Source organism: Eucyclogobius newberryi, unplaced genomic scaffold (genome assembly GCF_026437365.1).
Source record: "Eucyclogobius newberryi isolate DKJ021-1_F unplaced genomic scaffold, fEucNew1.0.hap1 SCAF_184, whole genome shotgun sequence".
NCBI lineage: Eukaryota > Metazoa > Chordata > Actinopteri > Gobiiformes > Gobiidae > Eucyclogobius > Eucyclogobius newberryi.
In genome coordinates, this window is record NW_027315817.1 from 15,001 (window position 1) to 33,456 (window position 18,456).

At 54.0% G+C, this 18,456-nt stretch overlaps 1 protein-coding gene across 1 annotated transcript in view; it reads left to right on the forward strand.

Annotated features, from left to right (window-relative positions):
- col6a4a (collagen, type VI, alpha 4a) overlaps positions 1-18,456 on the forward strand; it is a 147,303-nt gene that overhangs the window by 14,975 nt on the left and 113,872 nt on the right. The window contains exons 2-5 of the mRNA XM_072451392.1: positions 7,605-7,699; positions 8,750-9,343; positions 17,537-17,670; positions 17,772-18,225. Of these exons, the coding sequence (XP_072307493.1) occupies positions 7,615-7,699; positions 8,750-9,343; positions 17,537-17,670; positions 17,772-18,225 (1,267 nt within the window). The 5' untranslated portion in view covers positions 7,605-7,614. The remainder of the gene's footprint in view (positions 1-7,604; positions 7,700-8,749; positions 9,344-17,536; positions 17,671-17,771; positions 18,226-18,456) is intronic.

Genomic DNA, 18,456 nt, shown 5'->3' on the forward strand with positions numbered 1-18,456 from the left:
CATGTTCCTCTCATGTTCCTCTCATGTTCTTCTCATGTTCCCCTCATGTTCCTCTCATGTTCCTCTCATGTTCTTCTCATGTTCCTCTCATGTTCCTCTCATGTTCCTCTCATGTTCCTCTCATGTTCCTCTCATGTTCCCCTCATGTTCTTCTCATGTTCCTCTCATGTTCTTCTCATGTTCCTCTCATGTTCTTCTCATGTTCCTCTCATGTTCCTCTCATGTTCCTCTCATGTTCCTCTCATGTTCCTCTCATGTTCCTCTCATGTTCTTCTCATGTTCCTCTCATGTTCTTCTCATGTTCCTCTCATGTTCCTCTCATGTTCCCCTCATGTTCCTCTCATGTTCCTCTCATGTTCTTCTCATGTTCCTCTCATGTTCCTCTCATGTTCCTCTCATGTTCCTCTCATGTTCTTCTCATGTTCCTCTCATGTTCCTCTCATGTTCCTCTCATGTTCTTCTCATGTTCTTCTCATGTTCCTCTCATGTTCTTCTCATGTTCTTCTCATGTTCCTCTCATGTTCCTCTCATGTTCTTCTCATGTTCCTCTCATGTTCCTCTCATGTTCCTCTCATGTTCCTCTCATGTTCTTCTCATGTTCCTCTCATGTTCCTCTCATGTTCCTCTCATGTTCTTCTCATGTTCCTCTCATGTTCCTCTCATGTTCTTCTCATGTTCCTCTCATGTTCCTCTCATGTTCTTCTCATGTTCCTCTCATGTTCCTCTCATGTTCTTCTCATGTTCCTCTCATGTTCCTCTCATGTTCCCCTCATGTTCCTCTCATGTTCCTCTCATGTTCTTCTCATGTTCCTCTCATGTTCCTCTCATGTTCTTCTCATGTTCCTCTCATGTTCCTCTCATGTTCCTCTCATGTTCCTCTCATGTTCCTCTCATGTTCCCCTCATGTTCCTCTCATGTTCCTCTCATGTTCTTCTCATGTTCCTCTCATGTTCCTCTCATGTTCCTCTCATGTTCCTCTCATGTTCCTCTCATGTTCTTCTCATGTTCCTCTCATGTTCCTCTCATGTTCCTCTCATGTTCCTCTCATGTTCTTCTCATGTTCCTCTCATGTTCTTCTCATGTTCTTCTCATGTTCCTCTCATGTTCTTCTCATGTTCTTCTCATGTTCCTCTCATGTTCCTCTCATGTTCTTCTCATGTTCCCCTCATGTTCCTCTCATGTTCCTCTCATGTTCTTCTCATGTTCCTCTCATGTTCCTCTCATGTTCCTCTCATGTTCCTCTCATGTTCCTCTCATGTTCTTCTCATGTTCCTCTCATGTTCCTCTCATGTTCCTCTCATGTTCCTCTCATGTTCTTCTCATGTTCCTCTCATGTTCTTCTCATGTTCTTCTCATGTTCCTCTCATGTTCTTCTCATGTTCTTCTCATGTTCCTCTCATGTTCCTCTCATGTTCTTCTCATGTTCCTCTCATGTTCCTCTCATGTTCCTCTCATGTTCTTCTCATGTTCCTCTCATGTTCCTCTCATGTTCCTCTCATGTTCTTCTCATGTTCCTCTCATGTTCCTCTCATGTTCCCCTCATGTTCCTCTCATGTTCCCCTCATGTTCCTCTCATGTTCCTCTCATGTTCTTCTCATGTTCCTCTCATGTTCCTCTCATGTTCTTCTCATGTTCCTCTCATGTTCTTCTCATGTTCCTCTCATGTTCCTCTCATGTTCCTCTCATGTTCCTCTCATGTTCTTCTCATGTTCTTCTCATGTTCCTCTCATGTTCCTCTCATGTTCCTCTCATGTTCTTCTCATGTTCCTCTCATGTTCCTCTCATGTTCTTCTCATGTTCCTCTCATGTTCTTCTCATGTTCCTCTCATGTTCCTCTCATGTTCCTCTCATGTTCTTCTCATGTTCCTCTCATGTTCCTCTCATGTTCTTCTCATGTTCCTCTCATGTTCTTCTCATGTTCCTCTCATGTTCCTCTCATGTTCTTCTCATGTTCCTCTCATGTTCTTCTCATGTTCCTCTCATGTTCCTCTCATGTTCTTCTCATGTTCCTCTCATGTTCCTCTCATGTTCCTCTCATGTTCCTCTCATGTTCCTCTCATGTTCTTCTCATGTTCCTCTCATGTTCTTCTCATGTTCCTCTCATGTTCCTCTCATGTTCCTCTCATGTTCTTCTCATGTTCCTCTCATGTTCCTCTCATGTTCTTCTCATGTTCTTCTCATGTTCCTCTCATGTTCCTCTCATGTTCCTCTCATGTTCCTCTCATGTTTCTCTCATGTTCTTCTCATGTTCCTCTCATGTTCTTCTCATGTTCCTCTCATGTTCCTCTCATGTTCCTCTCATGTTCTTCTCATGTTCCTCTCATGTTCTTCTCATGTTCCTCTCATGTTCCTCTCATGTTCCCCTCATGTTCCTCTCATGTTCCCCTCATGTTCCTCTCATGTTCCCCTCATGTTCCTCTCATGTTCCTCTCATGTTCTTCTCATGTTCCTCTCATGTTCCTCTCATGTTCCTCTCATGTTCTTCTCATGTTCCTCTCATGTTCCTCTCATGTTCCTCTCATGTTCTTCTCATGTTCCTCTCATGTTCCTCTCATGTTTCTCTCATGTTCTTCTCATGTTCCTCTCATGTTCTTCTCATGTTCCTCTCATGTTCCTCTCATGTTCTTCTCATGTTCCTCTCATGTTCTTCTCATGTTCCTCTCATGTTCCTCTCATGTTCCCCTCATGTTCCTCTCATGTTCCCCTCATGTTCCTCTCATGTTCCTCTCATGTTCCTCTCATGTTCCTCTCATGTTCTTCTCATGTTCCTCTCATGTTCCTCTCATGTTCCTCTCATGTTCCCCTCATGTTCCTCTCATGTTCCCCTCATGTTCCTCTCATGTTCCTCTCATGTTCCTCTCATGTTCTTCTCATGTTCTTCTCATGTTCCTCTCATGTTCCTCTCATGTTCCTCTCATGTTCTTCTCATGTTCCCCTCATGTTCCTCTCATGTTCCTCTCATGTTCCTCTCATGTTCCTCTCATGTTCCTCTCATGTTCTTCTCATGTTCCCCTCATGTTCCTCTCATGTTCCTCTCATGTTCCTCTCATGTTCCCCTCATGTTCCTCTCATGTTCCTCTCATGTTCCTCTCATGTTCCTCTCATGTTCCTCTCATGTTCCTCTCATGTTCCTCTCATGTTCCTCTCATGTTCCTCTCATGTTCTTCTCATGTTCCTCTCATGTTCTTCTCATGTTCCCCTCATGTTCCTCTCATGTTCCTCTCATGTTCCTCTCATGTTCCTCTCATGTTCCTCTCATGTTCCTCTCATGTTCCCCTCATGTTCCTCTCATGTTCCTCTCATGTTCCCCTCATGTTCCTCTCATGTTCCTCTCATGTTCCTCTCATGTTCTTCTCACGTTCCTCTCATGTTCTTCTCATGTTCCCCTCATGTTCCTCTCATGTTCCTCTCATGTTCCTCTCATGTTCCTCTCATGTTCCCCTCATGTTCCTCTCATGTTCCTCTCATGTTCCTCTCATGTTCCTCTCATGTTCCCCTCATGTTCCTCTCATGTTCCTCTCATGTTCCTCTCATGTTCTTCTCATGTTCCTCTCATGTTCCTCTCATGTTCCTCTCATGTTCTTCTCATGTTCCTCTCATGTGGGCAGACACAGAACAGGAAGTGAGCAGCTGCCCTGGGGGATTGTGGGTGATGCGGTTTCAGAATAAATGTCTCTTTGGTTCTTTGATCTGAAGCGGCTCTGGAAACGTTTGCTCCTCAGACTCCGACAGATAACATTTGACTTTCAGAACCAGGACATTTATGAACCACATGGTCCACGATCATCTGAAGCTGATCCTCTGTGATTGACGGCTCCTCTGTGATTGACGGCTCCTCTGTGATTGACGGCTCATGTTGGGGAGAGGTCGGCTCAAACCTCACCACAGCTTCACTTGCTCAACTGAAAATATGAAAACGCAATCACACATTTGCCAAGATCCCATGTGTTGATGTGTCACACTTGGACGAGATCCTTCAGGTCTTTTCTGTGTAAACGCAGAGACGATGAGACTAGAACATCCAGAGAAAGACCCTTTGACCAGGCGGCGTCACCTTGGATCCTCCAGGAGAGTTCCATCGTAGACAAAGATTCAATCGTATCGTCTGGACTCTGTTTCCACTTTAATCCAAAAGTCTTTCTCAATCTGTGGATCTCGTCTGAGAAGATGTTTATCCTACTCTGAGTAAGCCACGCCCACCAGGCGGAGCCTCCTGATAATAGTCTGTTTATTTATTTGTTTGTACTGTTTTAAGTTCCACTTTAAACTATTCTTCTTTGTTACCCCGACAGCTGCAGAAATCCTATTGTTAGCTCCTCATCACTGATGAACCTTAATCCCACATTTGTGTTTAAAGAGGATTCTCTTTTAAACAAAGATCATCTCTGTAACTCTTTCTCTTCATCTTTTGTCCTGCTCAGAATCTTCTCCTCAGTGTCTTTGATCCAGCTGCACAACGCTCTGTGACACGCCCCTGGAGGACACGCCCCTGGAGGACACGCCCCTGGAGGGCACGCCCCTGGAGGGCACGCCCCTGGAGGGCGCTCTGTGACACGCCCCTGGAGGACACGCCCCTGGAGGGCGCTCTGTGACATGCCCCTGGAGGGCGCTCTGTGACACGCCCCCTGGAGGGCGCTCTGTGACACGCCCCCTGGAGGGCGCCCTGCGACACGCCCCCTGGAGGGCGCTCTGTGACACGCCCCCTGGAGGGCGCCCTGCGACACGCCCCCTGGAGGGCGCTCTGTGACACGCGTGTCCTCCCATGTAGGGGCGTGACTTCCCATGTAGGGGCGTGTCCTCCCATGTAGGGGCGTGACTTCCCATGTAGGGGCGTGTCCTCCCATGTAGGGGCTTGTCCTCCTATGTAGGGGCGTATCCTCCCATGTAGGGGCGTGTCTTCCCATGTAGGGGCGTGTCCTCCCATGTAGGGGCGTATCCTCCCATGTAGGGGCGTGTCCTCCCATGTAGGGGCGTGTCCTCCCATGTAGGGGCGTGTCTTCCCATGTAGGGGCGTGTCCTCCCATGTAGGGGCTTGTCCTCCTATGTAGGGGCGTGTCCTCCCATGTAGGGGCGTGTCCTCCCATGTAGGGGCGTGTCCTCCCATGTAGGGGCGTATCCTCCCATGTAGGGGCTTGTCCTCCTATGTAGGGGCGTGTCCTCCCATGTAGGGGCGTGTCCTCCCATGTAGGGGCGTATCCTCCCATGTAGGGGCGTGTCCTTCCATGTAGGGGCGTATCCTCCCATGTAGGGGCGTGTCCTTCCATGTAGGGGCGTGTCCTCCCATGTAGGGGCGTGTCCTCCCATGTAGGGGCGTATCCTCCCATGTAGGGGCGTGTCCTCCCATGTAAGGGCGTGTCCTCCCATGTAAGGGCGTGTCCTCCCATGTAAGGGTGTGTCATCCTCATTGTCTGAGACATTCTCTGAGCACGTCCTCTGTAGCAGCCTTGTCCTTGATGTACTTATGGATCTTGGACGTTTCGTCCTGGAAAGTGTTTCTCACACTCGTTAGTCCCGCCTCCTTCCTTACGGCTAGTGTCCAGTCTCAGGGTGGTCAGGAGCTTTCGTGTCTTAACATCTGTGGTCTGTGTCTCCTCCTGCAGGGTCAGATCACTGGCAGGGCGTGGCTCAGGGGTCAGATCACTGGCAGGGCGTGGCTCAGGGGTCTAATCACTGGCAGGGCGTGGCTCAGGGGTCTAATCACTGGCAGGGCGTGGCTCAGGGGTCAGATCACTGGCAGGGCGTGGCTCAGGGGTCAGATCACTGGCAGGGCGTGGCTCAGGGGTCTAATCACTGGCAGGGCGTGGCTCAGGGGTCTAATCACTGGCAGGGCGTGGCTCAGGGGTCAGATCACTGGCAGGGCGTGGCTCAGGGGTCAGATCACTGGCAGGGCGTGGCTCAGGGGTCAGATCACTGGCAGGGCGTGGCTCAGGGGTCAGATCACTGGCAGGGCGTGGCTCAGGGGTCTAATCACTGGCAGGGCGTGGCTCAGGGGTCATATCACTGGCAAGGCGTGGCTCAGGGGTCAGATCACTGGCAGGGCGTGGCTCAGGGGTCAGATCACTGGCAGGGCGTGGCTCAGGGGTCAGATCACTGGCAGGGCGTGGCTCAGGGGTCAGATCACTGGCAGGGCGTGGCTCAGGGGTCAGATCACTGGCAGGGCGTGGCTCAGGGGTCTAATCACTGGCAGGGCGTGGCTCAGGGGTCAGATCACTGGCAGGGCGTGGCTCAGGGGTCAGATCACTGGCAGGGCGTGGCTCAGGGGTCAGATCACTGGCAGGGCGTGGCTCAAGGGTCAGATCACTGGCAGGGCGTGGCTCAGGGGTCTAATCACTGGCAGGGCGTGGCTCAGGGGTCAGATCACTGGCAGGGCGTGGCTCAGGGGTCAGATCACTGGCAGGGCGTGGCTCAGGGGTCAGATCACTGGCAGGGCGTGGCTCAGGGGTCAGATCACTGGCAGGGCGTGGCTCAGGGGTCAGATCACTGGCAGGGCGTGGCTCAGGGGTCAGATCACTGGCAGGGCGTGGCTCAGGGGTCAGATCACTGGCAGGGCGTGGCTCAGGGGTCAGATCACTGGCAGGGCGTGGCTCAGGGGTCTAATCACTGGCAGGGCGTGGCTCAGGGGTCAGATCACTGGCAGGGCGTGGCTCAGGGGTCAGATCACTGGCAGGGCGTGGCTCAGGGGTCAGATCACTGGCAGGGCGTGGCACTCGTTGTAGTATTTGGCAGTAGCTTCTTTCCTTGCTTCCTCTTCGAGGCCTCAGACAGTCGGCTCGCCTGGGTTAGGGTCACAATCTTATCATTTAGGTCATGCTCTTATCCTTTAGGTCATGATCTTATCCTTCAGGTCATGATCTTATCCTTTAGGTCATGATCTTATCCTTTAGGTCATGATCTAATCCTTCAGGTCATGATCTTATCCTTCAGGTCATGATCTTATCCTTTAGGTCCTGATCTTATCCTTTAGGTCATAATCTTATCCTTTAGGTCATGATCTTATCCTTCAGGTCATGATCTTATCCTTCAGGTCATGATCTTATCCTTTAGGTCCTGATCTTATCCTTTAGGTCATAATCTTATCCTTTAGGTCATGATCTTATCCTTTAGGTCATGATCTTATCCTTTGGGTCATGATCTTATCCTTTAGGTCATGATCTTATCCTTTAGGTCATAATCTTATCCTTTAGGTCATGATCTCATCCTTCAGGTCATGATCTTATCCTTTAGGTCATGATCTTATCCTTTAGGTCATGATCTTATCCTTTGGGTCATGATCTTATCCTTTAGGTCATGATCTTATCCTTTAGGTCATAATCTTATCCTTTAGGTCATGATCTCATCCTTCAGGTCATGATCTTATCCTTTAGGTCATGATCTTATCCTTTAGGTCATGATCTTATCCTTTGGGTCATGATCTTATCCTTTAGGTCATGATCTTATCCTTTAGGTCATAATCTTATCCTTTAGGTCATGATCTCATCCTTCAGGTCATGATCTTATCCTTTAGGTCATAATCTTATCCTTTAGGTCATGATCTTATCCTTTAGGTCATAATCTTATCCTTTAGGTCATGATCTTATCAGTCATTAAGGACTTCTCTGTTTCAGGTCTTTGGACATGGCACTTCGACGGTCACTGCTCTCGGTCCAGTTCCTTGTCCAGATCCTGATTCTGATGCCGTCCAATCAGGCCCAAAAAACAGGTGAGAGTGGCCCGGGGTCACACTGGGGTCACACTGAGGTCACACTGGGGTCACACTGGGGTCACACTGAGGTCACACTGGGGTCACACTGAGGTCACACTGAGGTCACACTGAGGTCACACTGGGGTCACACTGGGGTCATACTGGGGTCACACTGGGGTCACACTGGGGTCATACTGGGGTCACACTGGGGTCACACTGGGGTCACACTGGGGTCATACTGGGGTCACACTAGGGTCACACTGGGGTCACACTGGGGTCATACTGGGGTCACACTGGGGTCATACTGGGGTCACACTGGGGTCATACTGGGGTCACACTGGGGTCATACTGGGGTCACACTGGGGTAATACTGGGGTCACACTGGGGTCATACTGGGGTCATACTGGGGTCACACTGGGGTCATACTGGGGTCACACTGGGGTCATACTGGGGTCACACTGGGGTCACACTGGGGTCACACTGGGGTCACACTGGGGTCACACTGGGGTCACACTGGGGTCATACTGGGGTCACACTGGGGTCATACTGGGGTCACACTGGGGTCATACTGGGGTCACACTGGGGTCACACTGGGGTCATACTGGGGTCACACTGGGGTCATACTGGGGTCACACTGGCTCGGCTGCTTCAGCTTCACAGCTTTTTCTTTTGCCACAAACTGGAGCTGAAGGTCAAACACAGGATCAAAAGACTTCTTCTGGACCAGGTCTGGACTCGGTCCTCGTGAGTCCTAAGGTCCAAATGAGGTCCAAATGAGGTCCAGATCAGGTCTTTTTGCTCTGATCTTCTTTGTTCACTCTGTCAACGCTTTGATTCTGAATAAAGTGGAATAAAAAACGATGTGATTCTTCTGGACGTTGCTCACGCTTTTCACCACAACTTTTCACGAGCTTCACAGCTTCAGTCACGCTTTTCGCTTTAGTTTGGCCGAACCTCACTGAGCTTGGATCTTCTCACAAGAAGAACCACCAAACCCGGTACCAAACCCGGCCTGAACCCGGCCTGAACCCGGCCTGAACCCGGCCTGACCCCTGACCCCGTTCACAGTCTGTAAACAGGAGGCCGTGGCGGACCTGGTCTTCCTGGTGGACGGCTCGTGGAGCATCGGCGCTCAGAACTTTGAGCAGATCCGGCGCTTCCTGTCGTCTCTGCTGAGCAGCTTTGACGTTGGGCCGGATCACGTCCGCGTGGGCCTGGTCCAGTTCAGCAACACGCCACGCACCGAGTTCTACCTGAACACGCACCAGAGCAAGGAGCGCATCCTGGACGCCATCGGCCGCCTGCCGTACATGGGCGGCGGCACGCACACCGGGCTGGGCCTGGACTTCCTGTTGACCGAGGCCTTCACCGTGACGGCCGGCAGCAGAGCCGACCAGAACGTGCCGCAGATCGCAGTGGTCATCACCGACGGGAAGTCCCAGGACGATGTGATGATGGAGGCGGAGCGGCTGAAAGAGCGCGGCATCGTGCTCTACGCCATCGGTATCAAAGACGCGGACGAGGAGCAGCTGCGAGAAATCGCCGACAACAACGTCTACAGCGTGTCCGACTTCAGCGCGCTGCAGGGCATCTCGCTCAACATCGTCCAGACCCTGTGCACCACCGTAGAGGCCAAGAGGCAGACCATGCAGCTGTCCGCAGGTAAACCAGGTCTGAACCAGGTCTAAACCAGGTCCTGAACCAGGTCTAAACCAGGTCCTGAACCAGGTCTGAACCATGTCTGAACCAGGTCTAAACCAGGTCTAAACCAGGTCTAAACCAGGTCTAAACCAGGTCTGAACCAGGTCTGAACCATGTCTAAACCAGGTCTAAACCAGGTCTAAACCAGGTCTAAACCAGGTCTAAACCAGGTCTGAACCAGGTCTGAACCAGGTCTGAACCAGGTCTGAACCAGGTCTAAACCAGGTCTGAACCAGGTCTGAACCAGGTCTAAACCAGGTCCTGAACCAGGTCTAAACCAGGTCCTGAACCAGGTCTGAACCATGTCTGAACCAGGTCTAAACCAGGTCTAAACCAGGTCTAAACCAGGTCTAAACCAGGTCTGAACCAGGTCTGAACCATGTCTGAACCAGGTCTGAACCAGGTCTGAACCAGGTCTGAACCAGGTCTAAACCAGGTCTGAACCAGGTCTGAACCAGGTCTAAACCAGGTCTGAACCAGGTCTGAACCAGGTCTGAACCAGGTCTGAACCAGGTCTAAACCAGGTCTGAACCAGGTCTGAACCAGGTCTAAACCAGGTCTGAACCAGGTCTGAACCAGGTCTGAACCAGGTCTGAACCAGGTCTAAACCAGGTCTGAACCAGGTCTAAACCAGGTCTGAACCAGGTCTAAACCAGGTCCTGAACCAGGTCTAAACCAGGTCCTGAACCAGGTCTGAACCAGGTCTGAACCAGGTCTGAACCAGGTCTAAACCAGGTCTGAACCAGGTCTGAACCAGGTCTGAACCAGGTCTGAACCAGGTCTGAACCAGGTCCTGAACCAGGTCTTAACCAGGTCTGAACCAGGTCTAAACCAGGTCTGAACCAGGTCTGAACCAGGTCTGAACCAGGTCTGAACCAGGTCTGAACCAGGTCTGAACCAGGTCTGAACCAGGTCCTTAACCAGGTCTAAACCAGGTCTGAACCAGGTCTAAACCAGGTCTGAACCAGGTCTGAACCAGGTCTGAACCAGGTCTAAACCAGGTCTGAACCAGGTCTAAACCAGGTCTAAACCAGGTCTGAACCAGGTCTGAACCAGGTCTGAACCAGGTCTGAACCAGGTCTGAACCAGGTCTAAACCAGGTCTGAACCAGGTCTAAACCAGGTCCTGAACCAGGTCTGAACCAGGTCTGAACCAGGTCTGAACCAGGTCTGAACCAGGTCTGAACCAGGTCTGAACCAGGTCCTGAACCAGATCTGAACCAGGTCTGAACCAGGTCCTGAACCAGGTCCTGAACCAGGTCTGAACCAGGTCTGAACCAGGTCTGAACCAGGTCTGAACCAGGTCTGAACCAGGTCCTGAACCAGGTCTGAACCAGGTCTGAACCAGGTCTAAACCAGGTCTGAACCGGGTCTGAACCAGGTCTGAACCAGGTCTGAACCAGGTCCTGAACCAGGTCTGAACCGGGTCTGAACCAGGTCTAAACCAGGTCTGAACCAGGTCCTGAACCAGGTCTGAACCAGGTCTGAACCAGGTCTGAACCAGGTCTGAACCAGGTCTGAACCAGGTCTGAACCAGGTCTGAACCAGGTCTGAACCAGGTCTAAACCAGGTCTGAACCAGGTCTAAACCAGGTCTGAACCAGGTCTAAACCAGGTCCTGAACCAGGTCTAAACCAGGTCCTGAACCAGGTCTGAACCAGGTCTGAACCAGGTCTGAACCAGGTCTAAACCAGGTCTGAACCAGGTCTGAACCAGGTCTGAACCAGGTCTGAACCAGGTCCTGAACCAGGTCTTAACCAGGTCTGAACCAGGTCTAAACCAGGTCTGAACCAGGTCTGAACCAGGTCTGAACCAGGTCCTGAACCAGGTCTGAACCAGGTCTGAACCAGGTCTGAACCAGGTCTGAACCAGGTCCTGAACCAGGTCTAAACCAGGTCCTGAACCAGGTCTGAACCAGGTCTGAACCAGGTCCGAACCAGGTCTGAACCAGGTCTGAACCAGGTCCTGAACCAGATCTGAACCAGGTCTAAACCAGGTCTGAACCAGGTCTGAACCAGGTCTGAACCAGGTCCTGAACCAGGTCTAAACCAGGTCTAAACCAGGTCTAAACCAGGTCTAAACCAGGTCTGAACCAGGTCTGAACCAGGTCTGAACCAGGTCTAAACCGGGTCTGAACCAGGTCTGAACCAGGTCTGAACCAGGTCCTGAACCAGGTCTGAACCGGGTCTGAACCAGGTCTAAACCAGGTCTGAACCAGGTCCTGAACCAGGTCTGAACCAGGTCTGAACCAGGTCTGAACCAGGTCTGAACCAGGTCTAAACCAGGTCTGAACCAGGTCTGAACCAGGTCTGAACCAGGTCTGAACCAGGTCTAAACCAGGTCTGAACCAGGTCTGAACCAGGTCTGAACCAGGACTAAACCAGGTCTGAACCAGGTCTGAACCAGGTCTGAACCAGGTCTGAACCAGGTCTGAACCAGGTCTGAACCAGGTCTGAACCAGGTCTAAACCAGGTCTGAACCAGGTCTGAACCAGGTCTGAACCAGGTCTGAACCAGGTCTAAACCAGGTCTGAACCAGGTCTAAACCAGGTCCTGAACCGGGTCTGAACCAGGTCTAAACCAGGTCCTGAACCGGGTCTGAACCAGGTCTAAACCAGGTCTGAACCAGGTCTGAACCAGGTCTGAACCAGGTCTGAACCAGGTCTGAACCAGGTCCTGAACCAGGTCTAAACCAGGTCCTGAACCAGGTCTGAACCAGGTCTAAACCAGGTCTAAACCAGGTCTGAACCAGGTCTGAACCAGGTCTGAACCAGGTCTGAACCAGGTCTAAACCAGGTCCTGAACCAGGTCTGAACCAGGTCTGAACCAGGTCTGAACCAGGTCTGAACCAGGTCCTGAACCAGGTCTGAACCAGGTCCTGAACCAGGTCCTTAACCAGGTCTAAACCAGGTCTGAACCAGGTCTGAACCAGGTCTAAACCAGGTCTAAACCAGGTCTAAACCAGGTCTAAACCAGGTCTGAACCAGGTCTGAACCAGGTCCTGAACCAGGTCTGAACCAGGTCCTGAACCAGGTCTGAACCAGGTCTGAACCAGGTCCTGAACCAGGTCTGAACCAGGTCTGAACCAGGTCTGAACCAGGTCTAAACCAGGTCTAAACCAGGTCTGAACCAGGTCCTGAACCAGGTCTAAACCAGGTCTGAACCAGGTCTAAACCAGGTCTGAACCAGGTCCTGAACCAGGTCTGAACCAGGTCTGAACCAGGTCTAAACCAGGTCCTGAACCAGGTCTGAACCAGGTCTGAACCAGGTCTGAACCAGGTCTGAACCAGGTCCTGAACCAGGTCTGAACCAGGTCTGAACCAGGTCCTTAACCAGGTCTAAACCAGGTCTGAACCAGGTCTAAACCAGGTCTAAACCAGGTCTGAACCAGGTCTGAACCAGGTCTAAACCAGGTCTAAACCAGGTCTAAACCAGGTCTAAACCAGGTCTAAACCAGGTCTGAACCAGGTCTGAACCAGGTCTAAACCAGGTCTAAACCAGGTCTAAACCAGGTCTAAACCAGGTCTAAACCAGGTCTGAACCAGGTCTGAACCAGGTCTAAACCAGGTCCTGAACCAGGTCTGAACCAGGTCTGAACCAGGTCTAAACCAGGTCTGAACCAGGTCTGAACCAGGTCCTTAACCAGGTCTGAACCAGGTCTGAACCAGGTCTAAACCAGGTCTAAACCAGGTCTAAACCAGGTCTAAACCAGGTCTAAACCAGGTCTGAACCAGGTCTGAACCAGGTCCTGAACCAGGTCTGAACCAGGTCCTGAACCAGGTCTGAACCAGGTCTGAACCAGGTCCTGAACCAGGTCTGAACCAGGTCTGAACCAGGTCTAAACCAGGTCTAAACCAGGTCTGAACCAGGTCCTGAACCAGGTCTAAACCAGGTCTGAACCAGGTCTAAACCAGGTCTGACAGGGCAGTGTCCAAATGAATTTACAGGAGCTGATCGGTGACAGGTGTAACACCTGTCGTCCCTGAGTTCATAAAAGTCAGAAATGGCACTAATGACCTTAGAACATTAGAACGTGAAGCATCTGAAGACGTGAACATGTCTCAGTTTAACTGTCTTCAGTCTGTGTTGTGAGTCCAGTTTGTGGTTCAGATGAAACACCAGGTCCTTGTATGAGTCACTGTCTCAATGTCCCGTCCCTGGATGTTCACTGGTGAGGGGGGCGTGGCCTGTCCCGTCCCTGGATGTTCACTGGTGAGGGGGGCGTGGCCTGTCCCGTCCCTGGATGTTCACTGGTGAGGGGGGCGTTGCCTGTCCCGTCCCTGGATGTTCACTGGTGAGGGGGGCGTGGCCTGTCCCGTCCCTGGATGTTCACTGGTGAGGGGGGCGTGGCCTGTCCCGTCCCTGGATGTTCACTGGTGAGGGGGGCGTTGCCTGTCCCGTCCCTGGATGTTCACTGGTGAGGGGGGCGTGGCCTGTCCCGTCCCTGGATGTTCACTGGTGAGGGGGGCGTGGCCTGTCCCGTCCCTGGATGTTCACTGGTGAGGGGGGCGTGGCCTGTCCCGTCCCTGGATGTTCACTGGTGAGGGGGGCGTGGCCTGTCCCGTCCCTGGATGTTCACTGGTGAGGGGGGCGTGGCCTGTCCTTGATCTTCTGCGTTGATGAGGAGAAGGTTCTTCTCCAGTCCTCTGTCCTCTGTCCTTTGTCCTCTGTCCTTTGTCCTCTGTCCTCCACATCATCGTCTGTGATGAGTCTGATGATGGCAGAGTGGTCAGAGAACTTCTGCAGGACACAGCTGTCCATGTCTGAGGTCTGCAGTGTAGAGGGTGAAGAGACAGGGCGCGAGGACAGTGCCCTGGGGCCCCCACACTGCAGGTCCCCCACACTGCAGGTCCCACACTGCAGCTCCCCCACACTGCAGGTCCCCCACACTGCAGGTCCCTCGCACTGCAGGGCCCCCACACTGCAGGTCCCCCACACTGCAGGTCCCACACTGCAGGTCCCCCACACTGCAGGTCCCCCACACTGCAGGTCCCTCGCACTGCAGGGGCCCCACACTGCAGGTCCCACACTGCAGGTCCCTCACTGCAGGTCCCTCACACTGCAGGTCCCTCGCACTGCAGGGCCCCCACACTGCAGGTCCCACACTGCAGGTCCCTCACTGCAGGTCCCTCACACTGCAGGTCCCTCACACTGCAGGTCCCTCACACTGCAGGTCCCTCACTGCAGGTCCCTCACACTGCAGGTCCCCCACACTGCAGGTCCTTCACACTGCAGGTCCCCCACATTGCAGGTCCCTCACACTGCAGGTCCCTCACACTGCAGGTCCCTCACACTGCAGGTCCCTCACACTGCAGGTCCTTCACACTGCAGGTCCCCCACACTGCAGGTCCCTCACACTGCAGGTCCCTCACACTGCAGGTCCCTCACACTGCAGGGGCCCCACACTGCAGATCCCCCACACTGCAGGTCCCCCACACTGCAGATCCTTCACACTGCAGGTCCCCCACACTGCAGATCCCTCACACTGCAGGTCCCTCACACTGCAGGTCCCCCACACTGCAGGTCCCCCACACTGCAGATCCCTCACACTGCAGATCCTTCACACTGCAGGTCCCCCACACTGCAGGTCCCCCACACTGCAGGCCCCCCACACTGCAGGTCCCTCACACTGCAGGTCCCTCACACTGCAGGTCCCCCACATTGCAGGTCCTTCACACTGCAGGTCCCTCACACTGCAGGTCCCTCACACTGCAGGTCCCTCACACTGCAGGTCCCCCACACTGCAGGTCCCTCACACTGCAGGTCCCCCACACTGCAGGTCCTCCACACTGCAGGTCCCTCACACTGCAGGTCCCACACTGCAGGTCCCTCACTGCAGGTCCCTCACACTGCAGGTCCCCCACACTGCAGGTCCCACACTGCAGGTCCCTCACTGCAGGTCCCTCACACTGCAGGTCCTCCACACTGCAGGTCCCCCACACTGCAGGTCCTCCACACTGCAGGTCCCCCACACTGCAGGTCCCTCACACTGCAGGTCCCTCACACTGCAGGTCCCACACACTGCAGGTCCCACACACTGCAGGTCCTCCACACTGCAGGTCCCACACTGCAGGTCCCCCACACTGCAGGTCCTCCACACTGCAGGTCCCTCACACTGCAGGTCCTTCACACTGCAGGTCCCCCACACTGCAGGTCCCTCACACTGCAAGTCCCCCACACTGCAGGTCCCTCACACTGCAGGTCCTCCACACTGCAGGTCCCCCACACTGCAGGTCCCTCACACTGCAGGTCCCTCACACTGCAGGTCCTTCACACTGCAGGTCCCCCACACTGCAGGTCCCTCACACTGCAGGTCCCTCACACTGCAGGTCCCTCACACTGCAGGTCCCTCACACTGCAGGTCCTTCACACTGCAGGTCCTCCACACTGCAGGTCCCTCACACTGCAGGTCCCTCACACTGCAGGTCCTCCACACTGCAGGTCCCTCACACTGCAGGTCCCTCACACTGCAGGTCCTTCACACTGCAGGTCCTCCACACTGCAGGTCCCTCACACTGCAGGTCCCCCACACTGCAGGTCCCCCACACTGCAGGTCCTCCACACTGCAGGTCCCCCACACTGCAGGTGCCACACTGCAGGTCCCTCACTGCAGGTCCCTCACACTGCAGGTCCTTCACACTGCAGGTCCCTCACACTGCAGGTCCTTCACAATGCAGGTCCTCCACACTGCAGGTCCTCCACACTGCAGGTCCCCCACACTGCAGGTCCCACACTGCAGGTCCCTCACTGCAGGTCCCTCACACTGCAGGTCCCCCACACTGCAGGTCCCTCACACTGCAGGTCCCTCACACTGCAGGTCCCTCACACTGCAGGTCCTCCACACTGCAGGTCCCTCACACTGCAGGTCCTCCACACTGCAGGTCCCTCACACTGCAGGTCCTTCACACTGCAGGTCCCCCACACTGCAGGTCCCTCACACTGCAAGTCCCCCACACTGCAGGTCCCTCACACTGCAGGTCCCTCACACTGCAGGTCCCTCACACTGCAGGTCCTCCACACTGCAGGTCCCTCACACTGCAGGTCCCCCACACTGCAGGTCCCCCACACTGCAGGTCCCTCACACTGCAGGTCCTCCACACTGCAGGTCCCTCACACTGCAGGTCCTCCACACTGCAGGTCCCCCACACTGCAGGTCCCTCACACTGCAAGTCCCCCACACTGCAGGTCCCTCACACTGCAGGTCCCTCACACTGCAGGTCCCTCACACTGCAGGTCCTCCACACTGCAGGTCCCTCACACTGCAGGTCCCCCACACTGCAGGTCCCCCACACTGCAGGTCCCTCACACTGCAGGTCCCTCACACTGCAGGTCCCTCACACTGCAGGTCCCTCACACTGCAGGTCCCTCACACTGCAGGTCCCTCACACTGCAGGTCCCCCACACTGCAGGTCCCTTACACTGCAGGTCCCCCACACTGCAGGTCCGAGTGTCAGACACACAGTTCCGGGCTCTCACAAACTGGGGTCGGTCTGTGAGGTGGTCCAGGATCCACTCTGCAGGTCGTACTCCACACCAGCCGTCTCCAGCTTGTCCCTCAGGAGCCGTCTCCAGCTTGTCCCTCAGGAGCCGTCTCCAGCTTGTCCCTCAGGAGCCGTCTCCAGCTTGTCCCTCAGGAGCTGATGGTGTTGAAGGCGCTGGAGAGATGAAAGAACAGGATCCTCACAGAGCTGCCAGGCTTCTCCAGGTGAGAGAGAGAGCGGTGCAGCAGGAGATGACGGCGTCCTCCACTCCGATGTCAGGACGTATGCAAACTGCAGCGGGTCCATGGCTGAGCTCACAGTGGAGCGGAGGTGGTCCAGGACCAGCTCCAGTGTCTTCATCAGGACGTGAGAGACACCGGCCTGAAGCTGTTGAGGTCTTTGGGGCGCGGTGTCTTAGGCACGGGCACCAGACAGGAGGTCATTCCATATGAGAGGTTTCATTCCATATGAGAGGTTTCATTCCATATGAGAGGTTTCATTCCATATGAGAGGTTTCATTCCATATGAGAGGTTTCATTCCATATGAGAGGTTTCATTCCATATGAGAGGTTTCATTCCATATGAGAGGTTTCATTCCATATGAGAGGTTTCATTCCATATGAGAGGTTTCATTCCATATGAGAGGTTCTGGCTCTGATGGGGCTCTGTGTTTCAGAATGTGCCAAAGCGACAGTCGCTGACATCGTGTTCTTGGTCGACGGCTCGTCCAGTATCGGAACGAGCAACTTTGAAGAGATGAGAACGTTCCTCAAGAGCGTGGTCACCGGGCTGGACATCGGAGAGGACAAGGTGAGGACAGACGAGGACAGACGAGGACAAACGAGGACAAGGTGAGGACAGACGAGGACACAAGGATGTGTTTGATTATGACGTGATTGTGGCGTCGGCAGGTGCGCGTGGGTCTGGCGCAGTTCAGCGACGAGCCGATCCAAGAGTTCCTCCTCAAAGATCACCTGGACAAGAAGAGCGTGCTGGACGAGCTGGACAAGTTCCCGTACCGCGCCGGAGGAACCGAGACCGGCAAGGCCCTGGACTTCATCAGGACGCAGTACTTCAGTGCAGGGGCCGGCAGCAGGCTGGACCAGAGAGTCCCTCAGATCGCTGTGGTCATCACGGACGGAGACTCCACGGACCAGGTGCTGGACCCGGCGCAGGCCCTCAAGCAGATGGGAGTCCTGGTCTTCACCATCGGAGTGGGACAAGCCAACGTGGGACAGCTCCAGGACATCGCCTCCAGACCCTTCCAGAGGTTCATGCTCAAGATCGACTCGTATCAAGCTCTTCAGAGGCTGACGGAGGGACTGCTGCAGACCGTGTGTGTGTCCATGGAGGACATACGAGCAGGTGAGGAGACGAGGAGCGAGGAGACGAGGAGATGAGGAGCGAGGAGCGAGGAGATGAGGAGATGAGGAGATGAGGAGCGAGGAGACGAGGAGACGAGGAGCGAGGAGATGAGGAGCGAGGAGCGAGGAGATGAGGAGCGAGGAGATGAGGGGATGAGGAGCGAGGAGATGAGGAGTGAGGAGATGAGGAGACGAGGAGATGAGGAGCGAGGAGATGAGGAGATGAGGAGCG